The sequence below is a fragment of the Pollicipes pollicipes genome, unplaced genomic scaffold (assembly GCF_011947565.3).
Source record: "Pollicipes pollicipes isolate AB1234 unplaced genomic scaffold, Ppol_2.1 Scaffold_2555;HRSCAF=2994_pilon_pilon_pilon, whole genome shotgun sequence".
NCBI lineage: Eukaryota > Metazoa > Arthropoda > Thecostraca > Pollicipedomorpha > Pollicipedidae > Pollicipes > Pollicipes pollicipes.
This window is the reverse complement of record NW_023596136.1, coordinates 26,479,786-26,501,784: the sequence shown is the minus strand read 5'-3', so window position 1 is coordinate 26,501,784 and position 21,999 is coordinate 26,479,786. Positions and strand designations below refer to the sequence as shown.

At 50.3% G+C, this 21,999-nt stretch overlaps 1 protein-coding gene across 1 annotated transcript; it reads left to right on the top strand.

Moving 5' to 3' along the window:
• Window positions 1-6,483: 6,483 nt before the first annotated feature.
• On the top strand, window positions 6,484-15,582 carry LOC119109454 (phenoloxidase-activating factor 3). Its single transcript, XM_037233081.1, has 8 exons — window positions 6,484-6,530; window positions 9,004-9,087; window positions 10,375-10,547; window positions 10,858-11,143; window positions 11,415-11,578; window positions 12,526-12,667; window positions 14,083-14,181; window positions 14,854-15,582. Exons 2-8 carry the CDS (start codon window positions 9,015-9,017, stop codon window positions 15,165-15,167), a joined length of 1,251 nt encoding a protein of 416 aa, XP_037088976.1. The 5' UTR covers window positions 6,484-6,530; window positions 9,004-9,014; the 3' UTR covers window positions 15,168-15,582.
• Window positions 15,583-21,999: the final 6,417 nt, after the last annotated feature.

Sequence of the window (21,999 nt, the reverse complement as noted above, 5' to 3'; positions counted from 1 at the left end):
TGCTCACGGGGAAATCTCGCAATCACGCGAGGAATAAAACTAGGAAAGGACATTCAGCTTTCTGCAAATCACAAAACATGGTTACCTCAGTCCGACAAAAACAAAATTGGATGTGTGGCCTGGATTGGCCGTCCAGGAGACTCATCTAAATGGGTCTGCAAAACTGAGTCCCTGGTAACCAGATTGCTGCACAGAATGATACAAATCTGTCCGCAGCGACGCCAGCTATCGTTTGGACAAGCTCTACCTGTCTAAGTATCTCATTTACAGCTAAATTCGGTCAAGTCAAGTGGTAAGATTAATGTCGAGGATGTGTGTGGAGCCTGAGGTAGGTCAACCCCCATGGGCCCTTGTGGCTCCTCGCTGGCCTGATGTCCTTACATCTTTATGCCCAGCTACATTGCTGCTGTTACCTTCCTCGCGCGCTCCAGAGAGCAACAGGAGATCTTTCGTGCCAATGTAGCCAATTACACTATGAAATAATAGCGATGAAGGCCAACTCCCGGCATTCTTGACTAAGCACGAGTATTTCCAATTTTGTGACCAATCGGCTACGCGTGCCTGAATGCTGCTGCAATTGGCAGCATTTGCCTCCCATAAGTATGCGGTTTTCTCACAGAACTCAACACTTCATCGGGTTTCCAGCGTCTGGTTTTCCACAGCGTTCTTTTGGGACGCACCCGCTCGGAAATAACACGGCAACTCTCGCGTTTTGGTTAATCTAGGCGTGTGTCATGTCCCAAGAAGTGCGGCTATTTATCCGGGGTGGTAAAACGCCATGCATGCAGCACATTGCACGAAACGCGATCATGCTCACCGAGTGCAGCCCATCCTCGGGAGGAATTTCATCTCTGTTGGAAAGCAGTCGCCTGGACTGCAACTCAACAACTGAGCATGACACTGGGGCTTATCTGAACTGACACGCACATTGCAGCCATTGAACTTCTTCAAGTCTTTTTGACATCTTAACATGAATGAAAACTACGCAACTCAGAGGCTAGTACTCAAGGATTGCTGGCGCACCACTGTCCGGTGATAACTCATCAGTTCCGCGTACACACTGCTGTCAGATCATTACTCATCGTAGTTCACATCAGGCAGAGTCCATGCGAGATCAACCGCGCCGACCGCGTGCGATAGGGCGCGCTGCGTAAGGGAACTTCCTTCCACACGAAATGACGCAGGCTTGCTGAGCCACTGCAAAGCTGTGGGTTTTATCGATAGCATGATGTCATATTACGTGGCGGTTTGCGGGTTGCCGTGGGACATCCCTAACCCTGCTGTTCCAAGTGCTGTTCGTGTTTGAATGGGTTGAATGGCGACTGTCGGGGATGGGGGGGGGGGGGGGGTCGAAGCAAAGTGTCTTCCGACTTGTGGACACTTTTACGTCGGGCTGCTAAATCTTATAGATCTGCCAAGCGACCAATTCAGTAATCTGGAACTACGATTATTTCGATGGCTGTGTCAGATTTTGTAAATTGATATCAGATATCACATCTTGAACAATTATGTTGAATCTATGAATTGTAAGCGCACAGGTCAATGGCAGAATTAGATGGTGTGCAGGGCCATTTGTGATAAATATATAGCTTCATCTCGTACCTTGGCCTTCATCTTTGTTGTCATCACATGTATTTTATATGAAAGAAGACAACTTGTCGTTTCATATCGATGAACAATGTTATGATTACAGGTGCCATCTGATCCTGAAATCGTCAGATGGTTTTGAAGTTAAGAGAATATTTTTCAAGTATGATTTATGATGATTAAGTTCTGGCAGATGTAAACGTGCTATATGACATGGGCAGATGAAAGCGAAATTTGCTTGCCACTTAAATAACTCTTAACTGACGATAAGCTTCCGAGGGGGGGGGGGGGGTAAAAAGGTAAACAGGTCCACACGATCTCCAGGGGGTCGAAAACTGCGAAATATTCGGGCGGTGTAGGGCTTTACGCGAAGAGAGCATTCTTTCTTAAACGGCTGTCAAACGCAAGACCATGAGAGGGGTTTATTACGGTTCGGCACATAGTGTATGATTCCCACGTTAACCACTTAAAAGCATGTCGTTGGTGTCCTATGAAGTACAGACCACGCAGATGGAACTGCGTACATTGACAGAGTCTTGATTTCGAATACAGCCGCACTTAAATAACAGCAGTGGAAGACTGGGCAAGGCGGCACCGCAAATGAGATGGGCACCTCTCCTAGAACTCGTATTACTGTTGCCACCTAATCAGTACCCACTGCCGGCTTTTCAAAAGTAGGCATTTTATGGAGACACACGATGGAACCAGTTGTTTCCTCTGTTTTTCGTTAGAGCTTCTGGAAGTTATAAATAAACGATGCATCATACTGCAATACACATAAGTAACGGTGCATACTCACAGCACTGGCCCCATGATTCTGTTTCGTACATGGGCCTTGGTTAGGCATCACATTTTTACCGCAAACAGCGGAGTTTTGGAGTGTGGCGTTCAATGTTGCCTTCAACGTTGGAGCGCAAAGATGTGAAAACATCACGGGTGGCGCAGGTTATCTATAAACTAATATCTATAAACTACATTCAGAGACGTAGACATCAAGACATTTATCAACAACGGCACACACAAGTATTGCGAGCGCTATTGTGTTTACCTCTTTGTCGTAGGATTCAGTAGTTGTATTCTAGACGTTGTAATTTACCAAGTTCATTTGAAAATAACGATCTTTAATATGTCTTGTCTTCCCTGACACAGCTCTGGATAGGTGAAAACTTGCATTTTGCGCACCCACGCTGTGTAAGCTTGCATAAATATTTCATCCTTGAAGTGTCCTGACTATAAGACCAGTGATACAATGCTCTTTCAACAACTGACGACTTTACGCAGGCAGAAAAGTATGCTAACCGTGACATGTGGAAAGTCTGTCTTGTTTTCCCCTTGGGACGGGATGTTTTGGAACGCTTGCGCAAAAATGTGTTATGTGTCACGAACAGTTTCTTGATTTTCTCTCTCCGCAATAGTAGGAAGTTGTAGGGGTTTACCTTAGAGACGCAACTTTTCGCAAAATGTCAGCTCCGCCCTCTCCGGCCCACTAGGGATGTAACCTGCAAAAGTCTGCCATGCTGCCATGTTGGCCTGGCGTTAACCCGTAAGTATCGCGTTAAGTGTCATTTGTAATTTGTTTTGGTTCTTAATTTTAGTGCTATACATGGAAACTCGCATGACATGCCATGTCATTGTAATTCAGCGCACAACACTGTTTTCCTTGCACCAGTGGTGTTGCTTAGAGAGCAGTGATAAAGGCACCTGCCCGAATTACGGAATTTCTTCAGCCCCAAATTACATTTCAAACTCTGTGATGCCAATTTCCAACTTCATATGAAAAGGGAGAGGGTAGATTCTGGTATGGTACCTCGCCAAAATACACCAGCAATTTTACCTCTATACCTCCTCAGTAAAGATTAGGCTAGGTCCTCTACAGTTACACGCATCAGCTGATGGCTTAGCACTGACAGAGAGTAAAGAATTCGTGGATATTTCAAATTATGCGTGGTGTTCTCAGCTGAATACACTGTACCCGAGCACAAATAGTTTAAGCTGGCTACCTCACAGCATTCCAGTGCGCCATAATAGCCGTAATGTCGTAACTCATACTCAAGAAAGAAATCAGCCTTTTATTATGCTTGTTGTGCATAGGCTAAAACATCATGAAATAACAAAGAATAAGCACCTTGATGCGGCTTTGAAATGATCCACATCTTCCTCTTGCCCGATTCATGCTTGATCTCAGAATGACCGTCATCACGCCATTTGTGATGCGACGCGCAAGGATTGCAACAGCATTTTATCCAAGAACCTTGTTTGTGCCACTACGTATGTGGTGTTATTTGCATGAATAATACCCAAAAACTGTGAGATGTTGTGAAATGCAAAAACGATATTTTTACGGAAAGAAACACTGAGCAAAGTATCTCTAAGACATCCGTTTATCCTTCACATAGACATCCGTTTGCCCTTCACCTACTGCAATGTTCGGATCTATGTCAAACGTTTCAGTGACGTCACATGCTGAAATAAAATTTTGGGCAGACTTGTGTACAGATAACGGAAGAGATAGCGAAAGCAAACAGAACAATGCGTTGGAATTTAATGATGGCGGCAGTGATGGTGACACTCATTATACGCAAGAGCTCCCAATATCGCGCTCGCAAATGACATGTTCTTGTACATACGGAAAAGTGCCGACATAAATCGACAAGTTATACATTTCCACTTTCACATTTTAAAAACTGCTCCTTGCGCATGCGATACACAAGCACGTGCAGGCTGCACTGGCCAGTGAGCGGGTCTGGAGCAATGAAAACAACGCGGTTTCTAGGTCATGGATGATGATACTGATACTGCTTCTGAGGTATGATTTGTGTATGGAATATGAAAATTGAAGTGCACCTCACCCCCATATTGCTGTACTTGTGTATGTGATCCACTTAACTACTAGTCAATGACGTCAGTCCCAGGTATGAAAATTTTCTTTTTTTCTTGACTTTCCGGTCTCATGTGCATGCTATTGTTCAATTCGCGTACCCTGATTACCCTGTACCCTGATACCCTGAAGTGGTCTATAGGCCACTTCATGTGCTTTTTGTCATTAGAACCCTTGCTATAAAATCAAAGATCGATTGTTCTCATTACTGTAGACGTATGTCAGGGCACTCTGAATTTGTGAAAGGTTTAAGTCTATACGCTAGTAAAAATGCATGGTTTTGCTTGCTAAAATCTTTAACCACCGCAAGCTGCCCAAATAAGGCCTATAACCCAGTCAGCTCGCGAATTCTTGTCGAGTCGGATTTAGCGACGAGTTGACAGGTTTAAAGGTTGCGTCTCCAGCATGCAACGTGCGCTTAAGACGGCATTCGGACGCGATCCCCAGAAAAGCCCTCCCCCCGTGCACGAATTGGGTATCTTTCCGCATCCCTCCTACCAATTTACAATATCTCGGATGCCGCAGCGGATATGGTGTCAGGTAAAATAATGAGAATCAACATGGAATCTCGGGGTTCTCTGGCACGGTCATAACCTGTAAACCCACATTTGTGTTAGTTTTGGATCACCTATGTGTTGTTTCTATTGCACATTTGAAGACATCATGGTCATTAATGCCGTTTTAGTGCGCTGACGACAGCGCCGACACAAGCAGGGTATGGGGCCTCGGTCCGACCGGTCTAGAGATCTAGCTCGAACACAAAGCTTTGAAATGAGCTTAGACTCGGATTAGCTCACTTCAGTACAGGTGAATCAGATTTTATCACGGATCTCACGATCAATTCGGGTTTGAACTCGGACCGGGCAGTTCAAGGCAATGTTCCACCTTAGCGAGCATTTAATGATGCATAAGAAACGTTCACCCAAGCATGCGTAGTACGTATGATCACTGCGCAGATGGTTCCACCCTTTTGCATCCAGAGAACCTAGGCATGACAAAGTTTCAACACAAATACAACTTAAGCCTTTTCATTTCGTACTTTTCAGAGGAAGAGAAAATGCAGTCAACTCCAGGCGAGCGCATTCGCGAAATATCTCAGGCTGTGCTGGTCTGGATAGCGCAAGTTGGATGCTGTTTATGGCTGTTTAATGGGAATTTCGATTCGATTTCCTCTCTGTGGAATCGTGTGTACACCCTGCGTTTTAGAATGGAGTTCTCTGATGCTAAAATAGTCATTCACGAAAGGCAATTAACACCAAAAGACATCCAACACCGAACACACAGCACACTCAGATATTACACCCAGAGACAGCTTTGCAGTCAGTAGAACAACCCCATACCAACACCGATTGCTAAGAAAACAGAGGACGCTGATCGTCTGGCTTGATAGCTTGGGTACCGTGCTGTTGTGATGGGTTTGGAAACAGCCGATCTGCTGTACGGAGAGGTTGCGACCACGAGACCTCTTCGTGGCTTCTCGTGCCGGCTGCTGAGAGCGGATAGCTATCTGCCAAAGCCATCTGCGTTTTGACCATGACACTTCTTTCAGATTCCGATGGCTCGTCGTGACATTCCGCCGGAAGCGCGGCGGGCTGCAGAAGACTGGACGCAAACCGTGTTGCGGTGCGTCGGCCATCTGGGTCAAGGTCCCCACCTCTCCGACCGCCACTTTCAAGAACAGCCGGACAGCCGCGGCAAACTTTCCAGGGATGCCGTCCGGAATTCCCGGCCTCACTCCTACATACCCTCCACTGGAGGCGCGTGCCGTACCGTTCCCGCCTGCTCCCTGGGCCCATACACCTCAGTCGCCGTCTTCAGAAACCTGCCAGCGGCTGTACCCGCGTGCCGGCCGCCGCCGGGCCCGCTGTGCCGGTGTCAGAGGCCGTACGGCGGGGTTTTCCTCGCCCCTACGTCACGCCGGACCGACCGGAGGCGGCTGGCCGGCGTATTATAGCGACCGGTCGGCACCCGTCTTCAGTAGTCGCAGGCAGACGGGCCTCACAGCGCACGCGGGTGGTTTGGAGTGCCTCGGCTGCAGCGTTCGCAGATCACCGATCGAGAGAAGGTGAGCGGCTGTGTGCCAGTCGTCTGCGCTGCTGGAGTGTGCCGTCGCCAGCAATACGTCTGTCCCTGCTGAGCATACGTGTTGATGCGGTAAATTTTGCAGGTGAGCGAGCTGACTGATATCTAGCCAGTGGCGCACATTTGGACGAGATAGTTCAGCTGGCCATCACTTTATGTATGGTTGTATGTCATTTTAAATGTAATCAATTTCTTCCCGATATGTTACTTCCGTAATTCACCTTCGGCTTCTTTCATACTATTCTGCCACTGTCATTTCCACACTCGTGTTATTCCCAGCCGTTTGGTGCAACCATAAATTCCAGCTTACGGGCAAGGAGCCCGGTCCTTTTCGAAGCGGATTCCTACCTTGCATTATCATCGCATTAGTGTTAAACTTTTCACAAAAAGTGGGACGACCGTGAATCCGGTTCCCAAGCGTATGGACGCAACAAAAGTACAACGATAACTGCTTTTACCCCTAACTTATCTGTCTTTATGCTATTCCCTAAGGGCAATGCACCAACATAGTCTTGTTTAGCGTAAGGTTGCTGGAATTCGGTCCCAGTGGCCTCAGTTGTGGTCATGCTTATACTTCAGCTTTTCTGGATGCTCTTATTTGTTCCAGAATGGTGATTATTTGGAAAATCAGTACCATCTAAACATTTTTTTATACACAGGATAAATAGATGAGCGGTGAAACACTGTTCTTTGCGCTTGCTACCTCACATCGTACTGATAGCACCTGAATGGTAGCCGAATGTCAGTGCGTCTTACGAGTCATTGTCTTTCTCTAAAAGTTTCACCTGTCTGCACTCATTTCTTTGCCTCTATATCTGCATTGACGGACATTTTCCTCTGTAAGAATGTCATGAAACTGGACAGTTCAGAAACATCCGTGTAAACAGACTGACTGCTGGCCGTGAAAGGCCCAGCACAGGGTAACGGCTTGCCCGCATTCCGCGGTGCCGCTTTGTGACGTCACAGTTCACGTCGGAGATTTTGAGCTATTGCCAGATGCTATCACTTTCCGCGTGGAGGCCGCACATGTTTTGGCGCGGAACGGACCTGCACGCGCCCCGCCTGTCTGACCCGCACCCGGCAGCTTCCGGACTGCGGGGTCGGCAGGGTGCCTGTCGGCGTTAGCTGACCTTCGTCCGCGCGGCGGATAACCGGCTTTGCATTTGGGCCTGGTGTTTCCGACACCTTTGTTGGTGCTTGGTGGCGCTAAAAACGACGCGGGGGCGGGCAGGCTGCCGTGACTGCAGGAAGTGAAAAAGACTGACTGTGGATTGTAGAAAGAGCGCCGCCGTCAGCGAGTCAGACTCAGGGAGATTGCCCTTTGATGAATACGACTTAGGCGATACGGCCGCTCCTTTTCAAAGAACAGTTAAGTCTCTGAAATTTCCAGTAGAATCGCCACTGAAAGCCAGTCCATGAAATTGCATGCGGTGAAACGAAATGGTGTGCCTTTTTCCAGGAAACAGTCGCTTCTGTCCGCTTCCATTCAAATTTGTCATGAAGCTTCAAGCGTGGGTGTTTTTATTCCGCTCTGGCGTGCACTAGCCAGAAGTCTTGTTTGCACCACGACTTTACCCAAACATTCTGTTTCGGCGTTTTGTTCACGCAATGCTGTGGCTTCATGACCGAGCGCTATGCTTTTGAAGCTGCAGGCTTATCTTTGTTTGCCTACACGTGCCTCTCTTAAGCTATAATTGCCGAGGGACCCTGTCGTCACACGTCTCCACCTCGGAAACGCTTCCAACGAAGCGTGCTGCCACGTGTTGTCTGTAAGCACCACCATGCAATCAGTCGGGCACAATGCGCATCCACGCATCCGGGCACGTGCGCGTGTTTTTTCCTGCCGCGATCCTGCACGGTTTGATGACTGCAGGCTGACGGCGTTTTGGTATGATGACGTCAACGTAACGCTCGGTTGACGCCGGCGCTCGTGGTTCGGTGCTTGTTCTGTGATGTCGTCACCGAGTGCTAGGCTGCACAAGAGTGCTGCAGTTACCCGCGAAAACCCGCCCGGAGTTCCCTAATCTTCTCGCGCCAGCGCGGCATGTGCCTACGAGCTGCTCTTACTTAAGCATGGCGGTGTTCTTGCTCTTACGATGCCTTTTAATCTTTTTGAAGCTTTCTAACTCTAAAACAATAAGCGACGTCATGCAGAGGACAAGAGACGAGCAGTTATCCCCATGAATGGCATTTTGCTAACGCTATATGTATGAGGGTTTTACGACTAGATATTCCACAATCGCATTGAGTTTAAAATGAGATACCAGATTGCATTACATTGTCAGATCTGCACGACCTGCCAAAATACTAAAATAAAATGCATGCTAAAATACCAAACCAAAGACCAAAAAGACTCTTTTGTACGATGTGAAAAACCGTTAATTTTGGATTCGGTTTCGTTATGAATCGATTTCCAAGATAAGATCATCAGCATCAAATGTATTGCCTTCTTTCAGACTGTCCCAAGATGCGGCTGCAAGCTGTGATTCTTGCGTGCTTGGCGGCTGCGTGTGGAGCCGAACAGCGCACGAAAAGACAAGGTAAGCTATCGAACGCTCCTGAGTTACAAACACCCTGCCCGCCTCTCAACACACGTGCTCTGGACAAGCACGCGAACAAGACAGCCACTAAGCGCCTCCGCGTTTGCAGACTGCGCTGTTCAGTATACATCGCACACTGCGTGTTGGTAAAGCACGATGCCTCATCCTCAGCAGAACGGCTTGCTGATTACCCGATTCCAGCCTTTATCTCCGCACTCCACCCATGTGACTGAAACTGTCCGTCGGCACGGGAACGAGCACACTAAGCCCGACGCAGTTGAGGTCCCTCGCGTCCGAACCGAGCGTCCTTTCCCGTCGCGAAGACGGAGCCAGACGGTCCGAGCGGGCCGTCCCACGAGGTGGCGATCAAACCTCAGCTCGTCACAGGGCGCCGGGCGCCTACACGGCGTCTAGCCGGGACCCGGCTGATGCGCTCCTCACAGCCTTTATCGCGTGTTCGAGGGATCTTGACCCGGATGGCTGGCCTGGTTTCAACCCTAAAGCCGGCGCGAGATTGTGGAATGCTGTCTACACGGACACTTACGTGTGCTGGGGGTAGGGGAGGGCATACGGTGTGCTGGACAATGGTTATGCTCTAAACGTGTTAAGGCTCAAATTTCTACGACACAACACGTCCATAAGGTTCTTTTTTAATATTTTCAAATGCATTAATTATGGATGGTTTGCATGGGAGGCGTTGGGTTCAGAGTGCCTGAGCGCGGCTCGTTTCACTTAGCCTTAATCCCCAACTAGATCGTGCTGCTTAATGCAATGGGAATTTTCCGTTTGACCTTTCGCCTGACCGCGCAACAAACATGGGAGGCACCTTCGCCTTGAGTCTGGTTCGGACCTCGTTGGCCGGTTGTCAGTTCAACTCTCCACATCAGTCGGGGCCAAACAGCGCACACGCTCTGGAACCCGTACCCCGCACCCCGGGTCCCGAGATCACCAGCTCAGCTTCTTTTCTCCACACCACAGCGTCGGCCATCTGGTAATCCGTCAAATTCAGCGTCCTAAGCTCTAAAGCCCGCAACCACATCATAATATTTGCTCATTGAGGTCACTGACGCGACGATGCCACGTGGATGGCCTCGCTCATCTCGTCCCGTGACCCCGCTCGTCCCGTCCCGTGACCTCGCTCTTTTCGTTCCGTAACCTTGCTCGTCTCGTCCCGTGATTTCGCTCGTCTCGTCCCGTGACCTCGCTTGTCCCGTTCCGTGACCTTGCTCGTGCCGCCCCGTGACCTCGCTCGTGCCGTCCCGTGACCTCGCTCGTCTCGTCCGGCAGCGATCGTGTTCGGCACCGAGCCGCAGGTGCTGCCGGCCACCTGTAAGGACTACGCCAAACGGCCTGGCCGCTGCAGCACGCTGCGCGACTGCCCGGCCTGGCTGCAGATCGTCTCCAATAACCCGACCACCGGCGACATCAGCAACCTGCGCAAGAGTCTCTGCCAGCCGCCGGTAATGGACAGCGCAGGGAGCGAGCGAGGCCGGCGCACACGGGCCAGCGGGTGCACGGGACATGGGAGAGGGGGAGGGGATGGGGGGGACGTGGTGATGTGAGGCTACGCTTAGTCCGCCCGGAGGTGGCCGCCGAGCGCGGTGTGCGACGAGGAGAAAACTCCATTGCGCCTGCAGCGTTTTTAGCTTTAGACAATAACGCAGGAATGCGTTGTTTCATGCATTTTTCCCACGTGCTGCCCACCGATTTATTTGGGTTGCCTAGTTCATGAAAGAAGTACATTCCACTCACGTTGCTTCGCCATTTCAGCAAGGCATACCGCTGGTCTGCTGCGCGTTCGATACGCCAGACCAAACAGCGGTGCCCATCCAGCGTCCAACGCAGCGACCCACCCGGCGTCCCACCCAGCAGCCGACCCAGCAGCCTACCCCGCCGCCGGCACCCTCTGGAGACAACCGGGAGCCTGAGCAGCACCCGAACCGCCGCCTGCTGCCCACAGACAACTTCTGCGGCATCAACATCCACGACCGCATCGTGGGCGGCGAGCAGGCGGACATCGGAGAGTACCCCTGGCTGGCGGTCCTCGGCTACGAGGGTGAGTGCACCGGCCCCGGACGCCCTGGCCAGGCCACAGTCGGCCGGCGGTGTCGGCTGCCGGTACTCTGCCGGAGTCCAGAAGGCCGGCTGTGGTGGAGCAGGACGTTGGTCGGTCTGCGAACGACTCAGGGAGCTCAGCTGGCAGATGTCCGTTTGGGAAGGGTAATTGATGCATTGCTTCGGCAAACAGCGTAAGCGCCGCGTCTGGGGTTCACGGGAAAACAGCAGCGCGACTGCCTGTCTGACGGCACCGGGGTTGTGTTCCACAGTGGTGGGCACGGGCGACACTGAGTTCAACTGCGGCGGAACCCTCATCAACGACTGGTACGTGGTGACGGCGGCCCACTGCGTCACGAACCTGCCGTCCGACTACCGGCTCAGCACTGTCCGTCTGGGGGAGCACAATCTGATCACCAGCCCCGACTGCCAAGAGGTAAGCAGCTGCTGCAGCGATGCATGGTGTGACTTGCTGCTGCCGGTGCCGTTGGCATGCGCTTGGGGGCCACGCGACGCTATCCGTCCTGGTCAACGCGGGCGCTTGCCGGACACTGCCTCCTCGGACAGCAGAGGTCGTCCACCAGACTATGCATCCGCTGATGACCGATCCTGGTCGCGTTTGGCGTAAGAGCTTAGCGTTGCTGCGTTTTCGGGGTTTACGTACAGAGCAGCTCATCTCGTTACGTGTTGTTTATGCTCAGCTTGCGAGATGCGTCCAGGGCTCATGCATTCGCGACTATGCCGAAATTAGCGCGTGCAAGAGACGTTCACTGGCGTCCTAGCACCAGCGGACTATGCTCGGTAGCGTCCGCCCGCCGCTAGGTGCTGCGTGACCCGCCTGTACCCTGCCAGCGTTTGTAGGTCGAGGCTTGTGGTGAGAATTTCCTCAGGATGCCTCCAATGTCAGGGCCTGTGAGGGCCGGTGAGAGGACCGATGAGAGATCAGTCCTAAGCCGAGGTCAAATCACCGCAGACCAAGCGAGCTGCACAATGGCATTAACCCTAATTGAAGTGCAGTGCATGTGTTTTTTTTTCTAAACGGATATCAATTGTGCTGTAGCTTGCTAGCAAAGTGCATGAAGTACGTGCATTAGAAACAGTGTACTATACCACCAGCGAAGCGTTTCATTCCTGTCCGTAAAACATGTGTCGAACCCAGCGAATTTCTGTACTTGTTCTTTCTGTGCACGAAATGTGTGTGTAAATAAGTTCATTTTAACTATTTCGTATTCATTATGCAGACGTGTTGCGCCGTTGGTTAGACATCTGAGTCACACTGGCAACAACGTGTGCTTCCTCCACTTCATGCCGGCTGACCATATCGCCATTTGACCCAAACTCACCTCTAGCCTCAGCCGAGCTGACCCGAGCCGACCGTTTCAGAGAGATGGCTTGAAAAGTTGCTCCGAACGCGAGCAAGACTTCACGCCCGTGGAGGTGCTCCCCCACCCAGATTACAGCAAGCCCAACCGGTATTGGAACGATATCGCCCTACTGCGACTGGACAGACCCGTGTCCAAAAATGGTGAGCACGCGGGAACTACGGGAGTGTCAGCGAACGCCGGCGGTGGAGTATTTCAGGAAGCGTGGCCATGCCAGGCTCTTTGATTGGTAGCAGTGCCAGATGCAAACTGCGCTATCCGGTTGATCTGGTCGGCCTCTCCGAACACTTTGGTGGAAGACGTTTTTCAGAGGCAGTTCACAGGACAATCGTCTTTATAAGGTGGCAGACAGGGGTAATCCACGATGTCAGACGGCCCTGGCCCTTTCTCACTCACTCTTCATACCTTGGCAAACGAGCACACTTGATACAACCTCGTCCGGTATGATCAAAGCAGCAAGGAGGTTGTCGTTCGATTTAGCTGTAAGATTTTTTAAACGTCAGGGGCCCCGAGACGTGAACGACGCGCCGCGAGACGCGCGCCTGGCTCAGCGTCCAGGCTCTGTCTGAAATTCTGCCCATGGGCTCCCGTCCTTCGGAATGCGAGCTTTGCGGTGTCATGGTCTGGGTCCGTGGTGTTTCATCACACGCCTCCCGGATCCGGTCTGGCGAGGCGGTCAGGTCGCACACCACATCAGGGTCATGGCCTGAGGCGTTGACGCGAATGGCCCCGCGGATTAGGGACATGGTTGGACGGCTCTGGTCGTTGCCTGGCAGCTGTGAACCACCTAGTCACGTTTGTTAGCACGAGCAAATTTTGACACGTCGAGTATGGCACTGTCATTGAGACAGTGAAGACGGACTCATTTTGCCGCTGAAACCACGTTCCATTTGCATAGCTGGTGTGCTGGTAGTTTCGACACGATGTTAATAATACGTTGGACGGTGCATTTGCGCCGGCCTGTGCACGTTGTGCGCTGCCGAAAGATGATGTTGAGGTGCGCAAACTTTGCATTTCCCAGAATAACTGCACAAGAGCTTCTGTTGTCTCCAAAGTGGGCGTACTTTTTGAAGGAATTTGTGAAACCCTTGATGCAATCTGTATTCCCATGCTGCAAATGCCGTCTGCAACATCCCAAGTTACCAAAATAAGCATACAGCAGCTTTCAAGTTCCCCACAGTCTGGTCTGGCTGCGGCGGCACAAAACACAGCCACGTGTTAAATGCCACCAAACACGGTCTGGTCACGCAGTCCGCCTGCGCTTAAATCCACTTCCCCACGTTAATGTGATTGGTCGCAGCATCACACGAGTGCAGAACCACTTGCACTCTCGTAACGACGGACAATACCGCAACACAGCGCCTGCTGCTGAGCAGAGAATGCCTGCGTGGTTACCAAGGTCAGCCGAGTTCAGTGGCGAGTCACCGCGCTGCTCAGAGCCCCCGGCTCCACCAAGGCCGGCCGGCGGCGCAGCGCGTCTGCATGCGTCATCGCCGCCGGCGCGTCGAAATGTGCCATCGCCGCCGGGCGTGTCTGACCGTGTCGTCGCCGCCGACAGCTGGTGTCAGCCCCATCTGCCTGCCGTTCGGAGAGGCGCGCACCCGGGACTACACCGGCAGCAATATGTGGGTGGCCGGCTTTGGACTCACCGAGGCCTGTGAGTACGGCAGCGCGCAGGGACTTGTGGTGTCCGGACATCGGTCATGAGGCCGGTCACCTCACGTGGACTAAAGTTTTGAACGAGTTTTATCTACGTGCCGGTTTTTGTTTCGTTTTCTCTGTCCATCATTGCCCTTTCTGCTCTCTTTCGGGTTCCTTCGTAACAGGTGCATGCTGGGGTGAGGCTGCAATGCGTCATGACATTTTGCTCCACCTGGGCGTGGGAGCTGAGAGCCTCTGTCTTTGCGCGACGCGAAGGCAACCAGCCTGGTGTTCCTCCGAAATGTGTGCCATCAAAACCTCAAACTGATGGCTGAAGTCCATTTGAACCGACACGGCGGCCGCTTCCGTCGTGCCGCGTGTGCTCGCCGTCACCGTTGTGTGTCACAGCTGTCACTGTTGTGTGTCACAGCTGTCACTGCTGTGTGTCACAGCTGTCACCGCTGTGTGTCACAGCTGTCACCGCTGTGTGTCACAGCTGTCACTGCTGTGTGTCACAGCTGTCACTGCTGCGTGTCACAGCTGGCTGTGCGTCACAGCCATCACTGCTGCGCGTCACAGCTGTCAATGTTGCGTATCACTGCTGTGTGTCACAGCCGTCAGCCCTGTGTGTCACTGCTGTCACCACTGCTTGGCCCGTAAGGCGCGTCTGATCGCTCGTGTCCCGCAGTCGGCGACTCCAGCAACGTGCTGATGGAACTGCGCGTGCCGGTGGTCAGCAACCAGCGGTGCGCGGCCGTGTTCCGGCGGCAGCAAGCGCGGATTGGGCCGAAGCAGATCTGCGCTGGCGCGGAGAGGGGCCGCGACTCGTGCGCGGGCGACTCAGGCGGCCCCCTGATGGGCATCGATCGGTTCGGGCCGCCCTACCGCCTCATCGGCGTCGTCTCGTTCGGTGTCTCGCGCTGCGGCACGGCCGACGTGCCCGGCGTGTACACGCGGGTCAGCGAGTACCTCAACTGGATCTTGGACAACATGCGTGCGTAGCCGGCGTCGGACATCTGTGATACGCAGAGGGGCGGGCGCCGGGCGTCGTGTGCTCACCGGCGGCGTCCCGCGCTGGTCGGTCGAGCCACGCCGCCGCTGGTGGAGAGTGGAGGTCGGAGTGGATCGCCGGAGGAGAGCGGAGGTCGGTGTGGATCGCCGGAGGAGAGTGAAGGTCGGAGTGAATGTGCAGGGAGTGTTCGGGTTTGTCATAGTGTACGATACGAGATGTCGGGCATACTCAGAACGGAGCTCACTGCTGTGCCGTCCGCCGTTGTACAGCGCCGCCTGCGTAGAGGCGTCACCCGCCGGCAAGCGGTGTGCCGTGTTTAAGTTATGCCTGGTCCTGTACGGTGTCACACTGAACTATCATTTGGTGGTGATTGTTATGTGTCCTTTAATAAAATGGCCAATTGTGTATGGTATTGATTACGGTCTACTGTTCGCGGGAAAACGTGAGTCACGTTTTTAGATGATGGCTTTCGAACAAAGACATGGTATGAATCATTTTCCAACAGGCGCTCTGGGTACCGTGTGCCAAGCTTTCCTCTTGACGTTTATTAATAACAAACAAAGCTGAAGCGCAATCTTCACTCACCCTTCGTAATAAAACGACGCACGGAAAAGTTACCTGTGTGTAGGGCAAGCGTGGCGAATGGTCTCAGTTCACGGTCAGACTTCTCCCTCTCTTACCTTGTCTGACCCGTGCCTGACCCGGCGCTGTCAGACCCGTAACCGGTCATTCGGATTCCTGTAGCGATCACGGAAGTTCAGCAGCTGGCTGTATGGCGTACATGGCTGAAGTTGTCCGGAGAGGGCTTTAGAAATGGATTTAGGTTGGCACTGTTGTATGTCCACAACCGTAAAACAGCCCCTAACAAATCACAATGCCTGTGAATTGTTCGAAATCGTTAAAGAAACCTTTCTGATCATTTGCATAGCACTCGTTGATCATGCAACATGCAAAATAACCAGGCTGATAATGCTAGTGACCTATGGATAGTGACAGCCTGGTCCGGTGATAAAGGTCTGTTATACTCTGCTAAAACTAAGATAACCACCATATTCTGCTAACCATACTCAATTACACCTACAACACGCTCAGCTCACATGGAATAATCAAGCACTAAAGCATCACATAATCGGCATCATGTTGCATGATGCTCCCCGCAACAGCAACATCCACATGTGGTGATGCTGTTCGTGAGCTTCTATGTATGGTGTATGCAACCTGACCTCCAGATTTCTAGAAGTGAAAACTGGATCATAGGTGCTCCTGGACCCGTGCTCCATCCGGGCGGCGTGTTCTTCCATATGCGAATATAACTAGGGTCGCCAACGAACTATGGGCGACGAAACGGGAGGGGAGGGACAATTAATTTATCTGTACTTTATGTAAATTTTACGTACTTTCGGAACGGCCCGCTCCCACCACCGGTGCCGACCTCAGCCCCCCCCCCCCCCATCCAATGCTGCTATGAGACCCCCCTGCATTCGGCCAAAGTGAGAAAATATCGGGCAAGGAAAGGATTTTGGAAATAGCGGACACCCATGGTAAACATTAATTAATCTGGCGATACAATCGGAGTGGAGGGACGGGGGGACGGGGGGGGGGGGGGGAGGGAGGGGCTCGCTATTCACAATATCGGCTGCAACTTTCGCATCCCTTCTGAAGTAACATTTCATGATATCTTGTCAGACCCGGCGTTTGCGTTTGGGTTATTTAGTATGTATCGGGTTTGTGCCCGTTTCTCACAGTTTTTGTGCATTTCAGATTTGGTACCAAATCGCATCCCTTTTTAATAACGCTGGCATGAGAAGGGCATATCTTGGCTTGCCATGTCAGTTCCATTATATGCTTTGTCAGTTCCAAATGCTGATATGCGTTTTATTGCAACATTTAGATCAGGCCAAGACATGTTCTCCTGAAGTTTTTAAAGTTAAGGAAACGAAGGTAGGTACACAAAATATGTCAAGAATGGTAGGTTTCTCATTCAATGGGATAACTTTTTTCATTCGCTTCATTCATTTGCCTTAGGTTTTCTGGCAATTTATTTCAGTCCCCAGACAGGATCAAAATCACCGAAGTGACAAAGGGTCATTCACTGACCTGCGACCGGCGCGTCTCCGCAGTTGTGAGCCGCCGCTACCTCAGTCTGGGACGTGTCGCTGCCTGTTACCTCAGCCAAGTGCAAAAGGTCAATTTCGCGGCCTCGGTCATGTCGTCGGCGCGCTGGCATTTCAGGTCCTCGAATGGCCCCTGCTCCCCGATGGCGGTCCGGTCGCTTCCCACCCCTCGTGTATAAAAAGTATTCAACTTTCCATTAGCTTGCGGGTTCTGACCAGACTGGTGGTAGATAGTATTAAAGATGTCCCCATGCTGACAAATTTACTGAGAAAACACCTATGCAGTGAGGTGGGGTTCCGTATGAAAGTACCAGATGGCCTTCCAAATTTAAGCATCCTTTCAGTTTGCCCAGCTTACAACTTGATCTGCAGCGTAACAGCTTTACGCATCCTTGACGCATCACTAGTATGCGGTTGGTTACTTTTACTGGTCACGCCTGAACCGGAGAGGGTAGGGGCCTTCCATCTGTCTCAATAGGCACCCAAAGAAGCATTTCTGCCCTGTTTGTATGTATGTTGCATGTACGTCATTTTGCGACATGCGTCAAAAGATTCATATCACGATTTCGGACTTAATGTCAGGACAATTTGTTGGCTTCCAAACATTTTTTTTTACTCACAACGCTGTTATCACTAAATAATTGGCAGCCAACCAACAAAAAGGCCTCATCAGCCCAACTGGAGCATGTTTAGGTATAGAGGGATTTTTTTTAAATTTAGTGTTATTCTTAATTGAAGTCCAGGATTCGAATATCTTATGTTCGCTCCAAAGGTGGACCAAATAAAAATATGAACTGTATTTTCGCTTAAATAAGTTCAAACTATGTGCAATTTGGTTTTCCATTTCAGTTCAGGCTCGTCTGAAATGCAAGAACACCACAAACAGGTTTGGCCATCAAATGGATATCATGAACGGCGCTGACCAGCTACCTATTTGTACTTACAATGAAGGGGCTGCTACTGCCAGTTGCAAGTCGTGTGCAAGGCTTTCATTTGGGTCTTTGTGACCGGGCTTTTTGCAATGGAATCGGTCGCCGAAGTCTGCGTAACAGGACTAAGACGCGTGGGATACAGTATTCGTTTTTTTAAGCTTGGACAAAGTGCATGGTTTGTACTCTCCAGGAATGGATGAGTGAAGGGAGCTAGAGAGGTGTCAAACACTTAAAACCCTGTCGCCGTATTACAAATTTATATGGGCTGTTAGATGCACCAGATACACTGTAATGCTAGCAATCAATTTTTGTTTTGTTTTTCAATGAAAACCTGTAATTACTAACCAGGGTTGACAAAGATTTGATTTCGCGTATCTTTTTCAAAGCCCGGCGATCAAAGGCGATTGCGATCATATGGTGCCGGCGAGTTTGCCACATGGATTGTGTGCAGTTGTCAGTTTGAAAGAAAAAGGCTCAACTATGAGCGACGATGTAAGGGTGTGTTTTAACAATGAATCGCCCAATTCAAATGGTGAAGTGTTTGTTCCTGGTTCCATGCCAAACTCAGGCTACTAGCCATATGTAGCGTCAGAGGCATCCTGCCGCCGACAACGCTGGCAGCTTGAGGATAGGCGTGCTGGAGCTTTCTTGCATTCTACTGAGCGTGGCCTCCTTTATATTCACAAAAATTCCACTTCTCGGGAGGACACTTTCAACTTGTGGCAAAGCGCTGGACGCGCTCTTCTGCGGCAGTCACAAAGGCGACCAGTCTTTGCATTATCTATCCTTTCAGTAATCAACATGCTTTCTGCGAAGGTTTTACAAGTTTGGCTGCACTCCTATATATATATATATATATATATATATATATATATATATATATATATATATATATATGTGTGTGTGTGTGTGTGTGTGTGTGTACACACAGAGAGAGAGAGAGAGAGAGAGAGAGAGAAGAGAGAGAGAGAGATAGAGAGAGAGAGAGAGAGAGAGAGAGAGAGAGAGAGAGAGAGAGAGAGAGAGAGAGAGAGAGAGATATATATATATATATATATATATATATATATATATATATATATATACATGTATATCCGCGTTCACAAAATATTGACGCCAGTCTCTCGTCCACGAGTGTCAGGCCATGTCGTTCTAATTAAAATCGTTCATTGCCCCCCCCCCCCCCGACCAGATTCGATGGACGATGCAAGAGACCTATATCGTTGCTCATGTTAGGCCGTTTTACTTTATGTCTTGCTGTGGATTACAACCCATTCTGAGCTTTTAAAATAATTGCAGCTTTACAACGGTTGTAATGGGCGTGCAGGTGCAAATGCGATGTAATCGCATATGCAATTAAAGAGTGAAATAGGTAGCTTTCTTCGCAGCAAACCGAGTTTTTCACTTGACAAACAGAATGCTACTTAGAAAATATTTCGGACGTTAATCAGAGTGGCTAAAACTTGGCGAGGAATCACGTATTGCGGGTGTGTTAGGTCAACTTTTGGGCCAAGCCCCCTTCCTCCTAAACGCTTTCAGAAATGCTAACTCCTACCACGTAGACTACGCCCTCACTTTTTGAGAATATTGTATGTTCTATGTCTTATGTTCTGTGTGTTATGGCGATGGGTGAAATGAATTGAAATTAACATTGACTATTTCCACATTTGCTAAGATGTTCCCTCACTTGCGTCAATCCCCCCCCCCCCCGAAAAACAGTTCCGACCCAAAATGTGCTATAAACCGATATTCTACAGATCGCACGACATAAAAAGCGACATTTCACCGCTGCGGCGCAAAAGCCGCCTGTAAATATTTGGTCCCGACACAGATCCGGACAAGCCATGGCGAATCATCCATATGTCAGCAATGTGACAGCGCGAGCGGTCCTAGCGTTTCCTAACGCCGAGGTTATTCTCGGTCCCAACACTCAGACACTGGGACAGCTGTTTTGTATCCTTACTTGCATCGCACCGCCCATGCACACAGGAGTGCCCAAGGCAATGATCACATATGTGAAGCGCGCTAATAGAACAAATGAAGACACTTATCAAGATAAGTTGACTCTAGTAAAACATTAAACGCCAGAATAAGTCGAGTTTGGGTCTTTTCGATGCCCACTCCCGTTTCCCACTATTGAAAGTATGGAACTATTCATTCCCCCGCTCCACGTCGCCGAGCCGTCCCCATAGGACGGCAGTGCTACTTCGGGGCCGACGCCGGTAGATGTCAGAGCGATCGCGAGTAACGGGCAAACCCAAGCACGGGACGGCATAGCGACCTGGCAACAGGCTTTATTCCGGCTACAAATTTTGCGTCGTTACAACTGATTGAAAGAGCCTTTAATTTTCGTTTCATATTAGTAAAACTTCATGAGAAAGATTGACACACGGCTTAAAATGTCTGTCAGAAAATCGAACCATACCAGCAGGTTTTCCCAAAAGGCATCACCAAAGAGCGGGGGTCCCATGTAGTTCGGCCGCAACCGAAGTATCCGTTTAAGTCGAGGACACTTAACTCTGCTGCAGTTAAGACATATAAAAGTCTGATGAATAATCCATAGGGGAGAGGGGGGGGGGGGGCGAATGAAATAACTTTTCACTATTCGCTCTGTAGGCTTGGCCTTCGCGGAAGTGCCCGTCAAGGTTCTGTATCAGAAAGTATCCGTCAGTCAAGACCAACAGCAATGGCATCTCAGCACGGTTGAGTGTCAACGCCATGCCACACGCAGTCACCTGGTGCGTGCAGCATAACCACATTGGTGCTTTTCGTTTGCGATCCTGGCGTGGCCGATTCAGCACCTTTGAGATCATGGTACAGCTGAGTTTGCCGGCTTCGACAGAGACTTCCGAAGCTTGGTTTGTGACGGGATACCAACTCTCATGTGCATACCTCACCGTCTGTTTCACAGAGCTACCTTTGGGACCATTTTTGTCCAGCATTGCTTGCTCCGAAGGTCTGATTTCTCTTTTCGACCGGGCAATTCCAGCTCAATTTTATTTGCCAGCGATTTCAATGCAGCATCCATCGTCTCGAAGCGCCCGGCCTGACGACAGCCAGTTTGACCAGCTTGACGACTTCTGAAAGTGAGCGACGTGCTTGGTGGTATTATCTCAGGGTCGAAGCTACCCTACAAACCACGTGCTTTGCACCGACAAAGGCAGTGCATACTTCAAACCGACATCGCCCCAGCCAGCAGCCTTCCGGGGCATGAATGTCGGAGTTAGTCGGGAAGAAAAACCTCATAGGAGTGTCTGCTCACCGCTACGGAAGAAATATTTTCATTTTCCTTGCTTTTCCACCGTGTACGTTCGATACGTGTTTGCAATACAATAATTCGACAAGCTGTTTGTGTAATGAATGTTAGAAACTTCAAACACCCCGTTTTGAGAAAAAAAATATATACAAACATAAGACCATAATCACTTGCATTTAACAAGGCGTTGTGCTATGGCTTTGATTTCTTCCCTATGACGTTAAGCAGTGTCTTTTTGAAGCGCAGTTTGGCTTTGGGAAGCAGAATATCACATGGTCTATGGTGGCGTACTGGTTCGACTTAAACCAATGCGCTTCTCGGTAAACGGTCTTCCCGCCTGTTACGCCAGTCACTAACGTTCAAATGTACTGACGTCATTCACACCAGTAGACATGCTACTGTTAAGACCAACGACTATTCGACGACCTTCCCCTGCATAATTGTGGCCGATTCTGCCGCCCTCTGCCAACGAGCTTTCAAATCACACCATGTTGATTGAAAAAAGAAGAAAAAAAGAAAA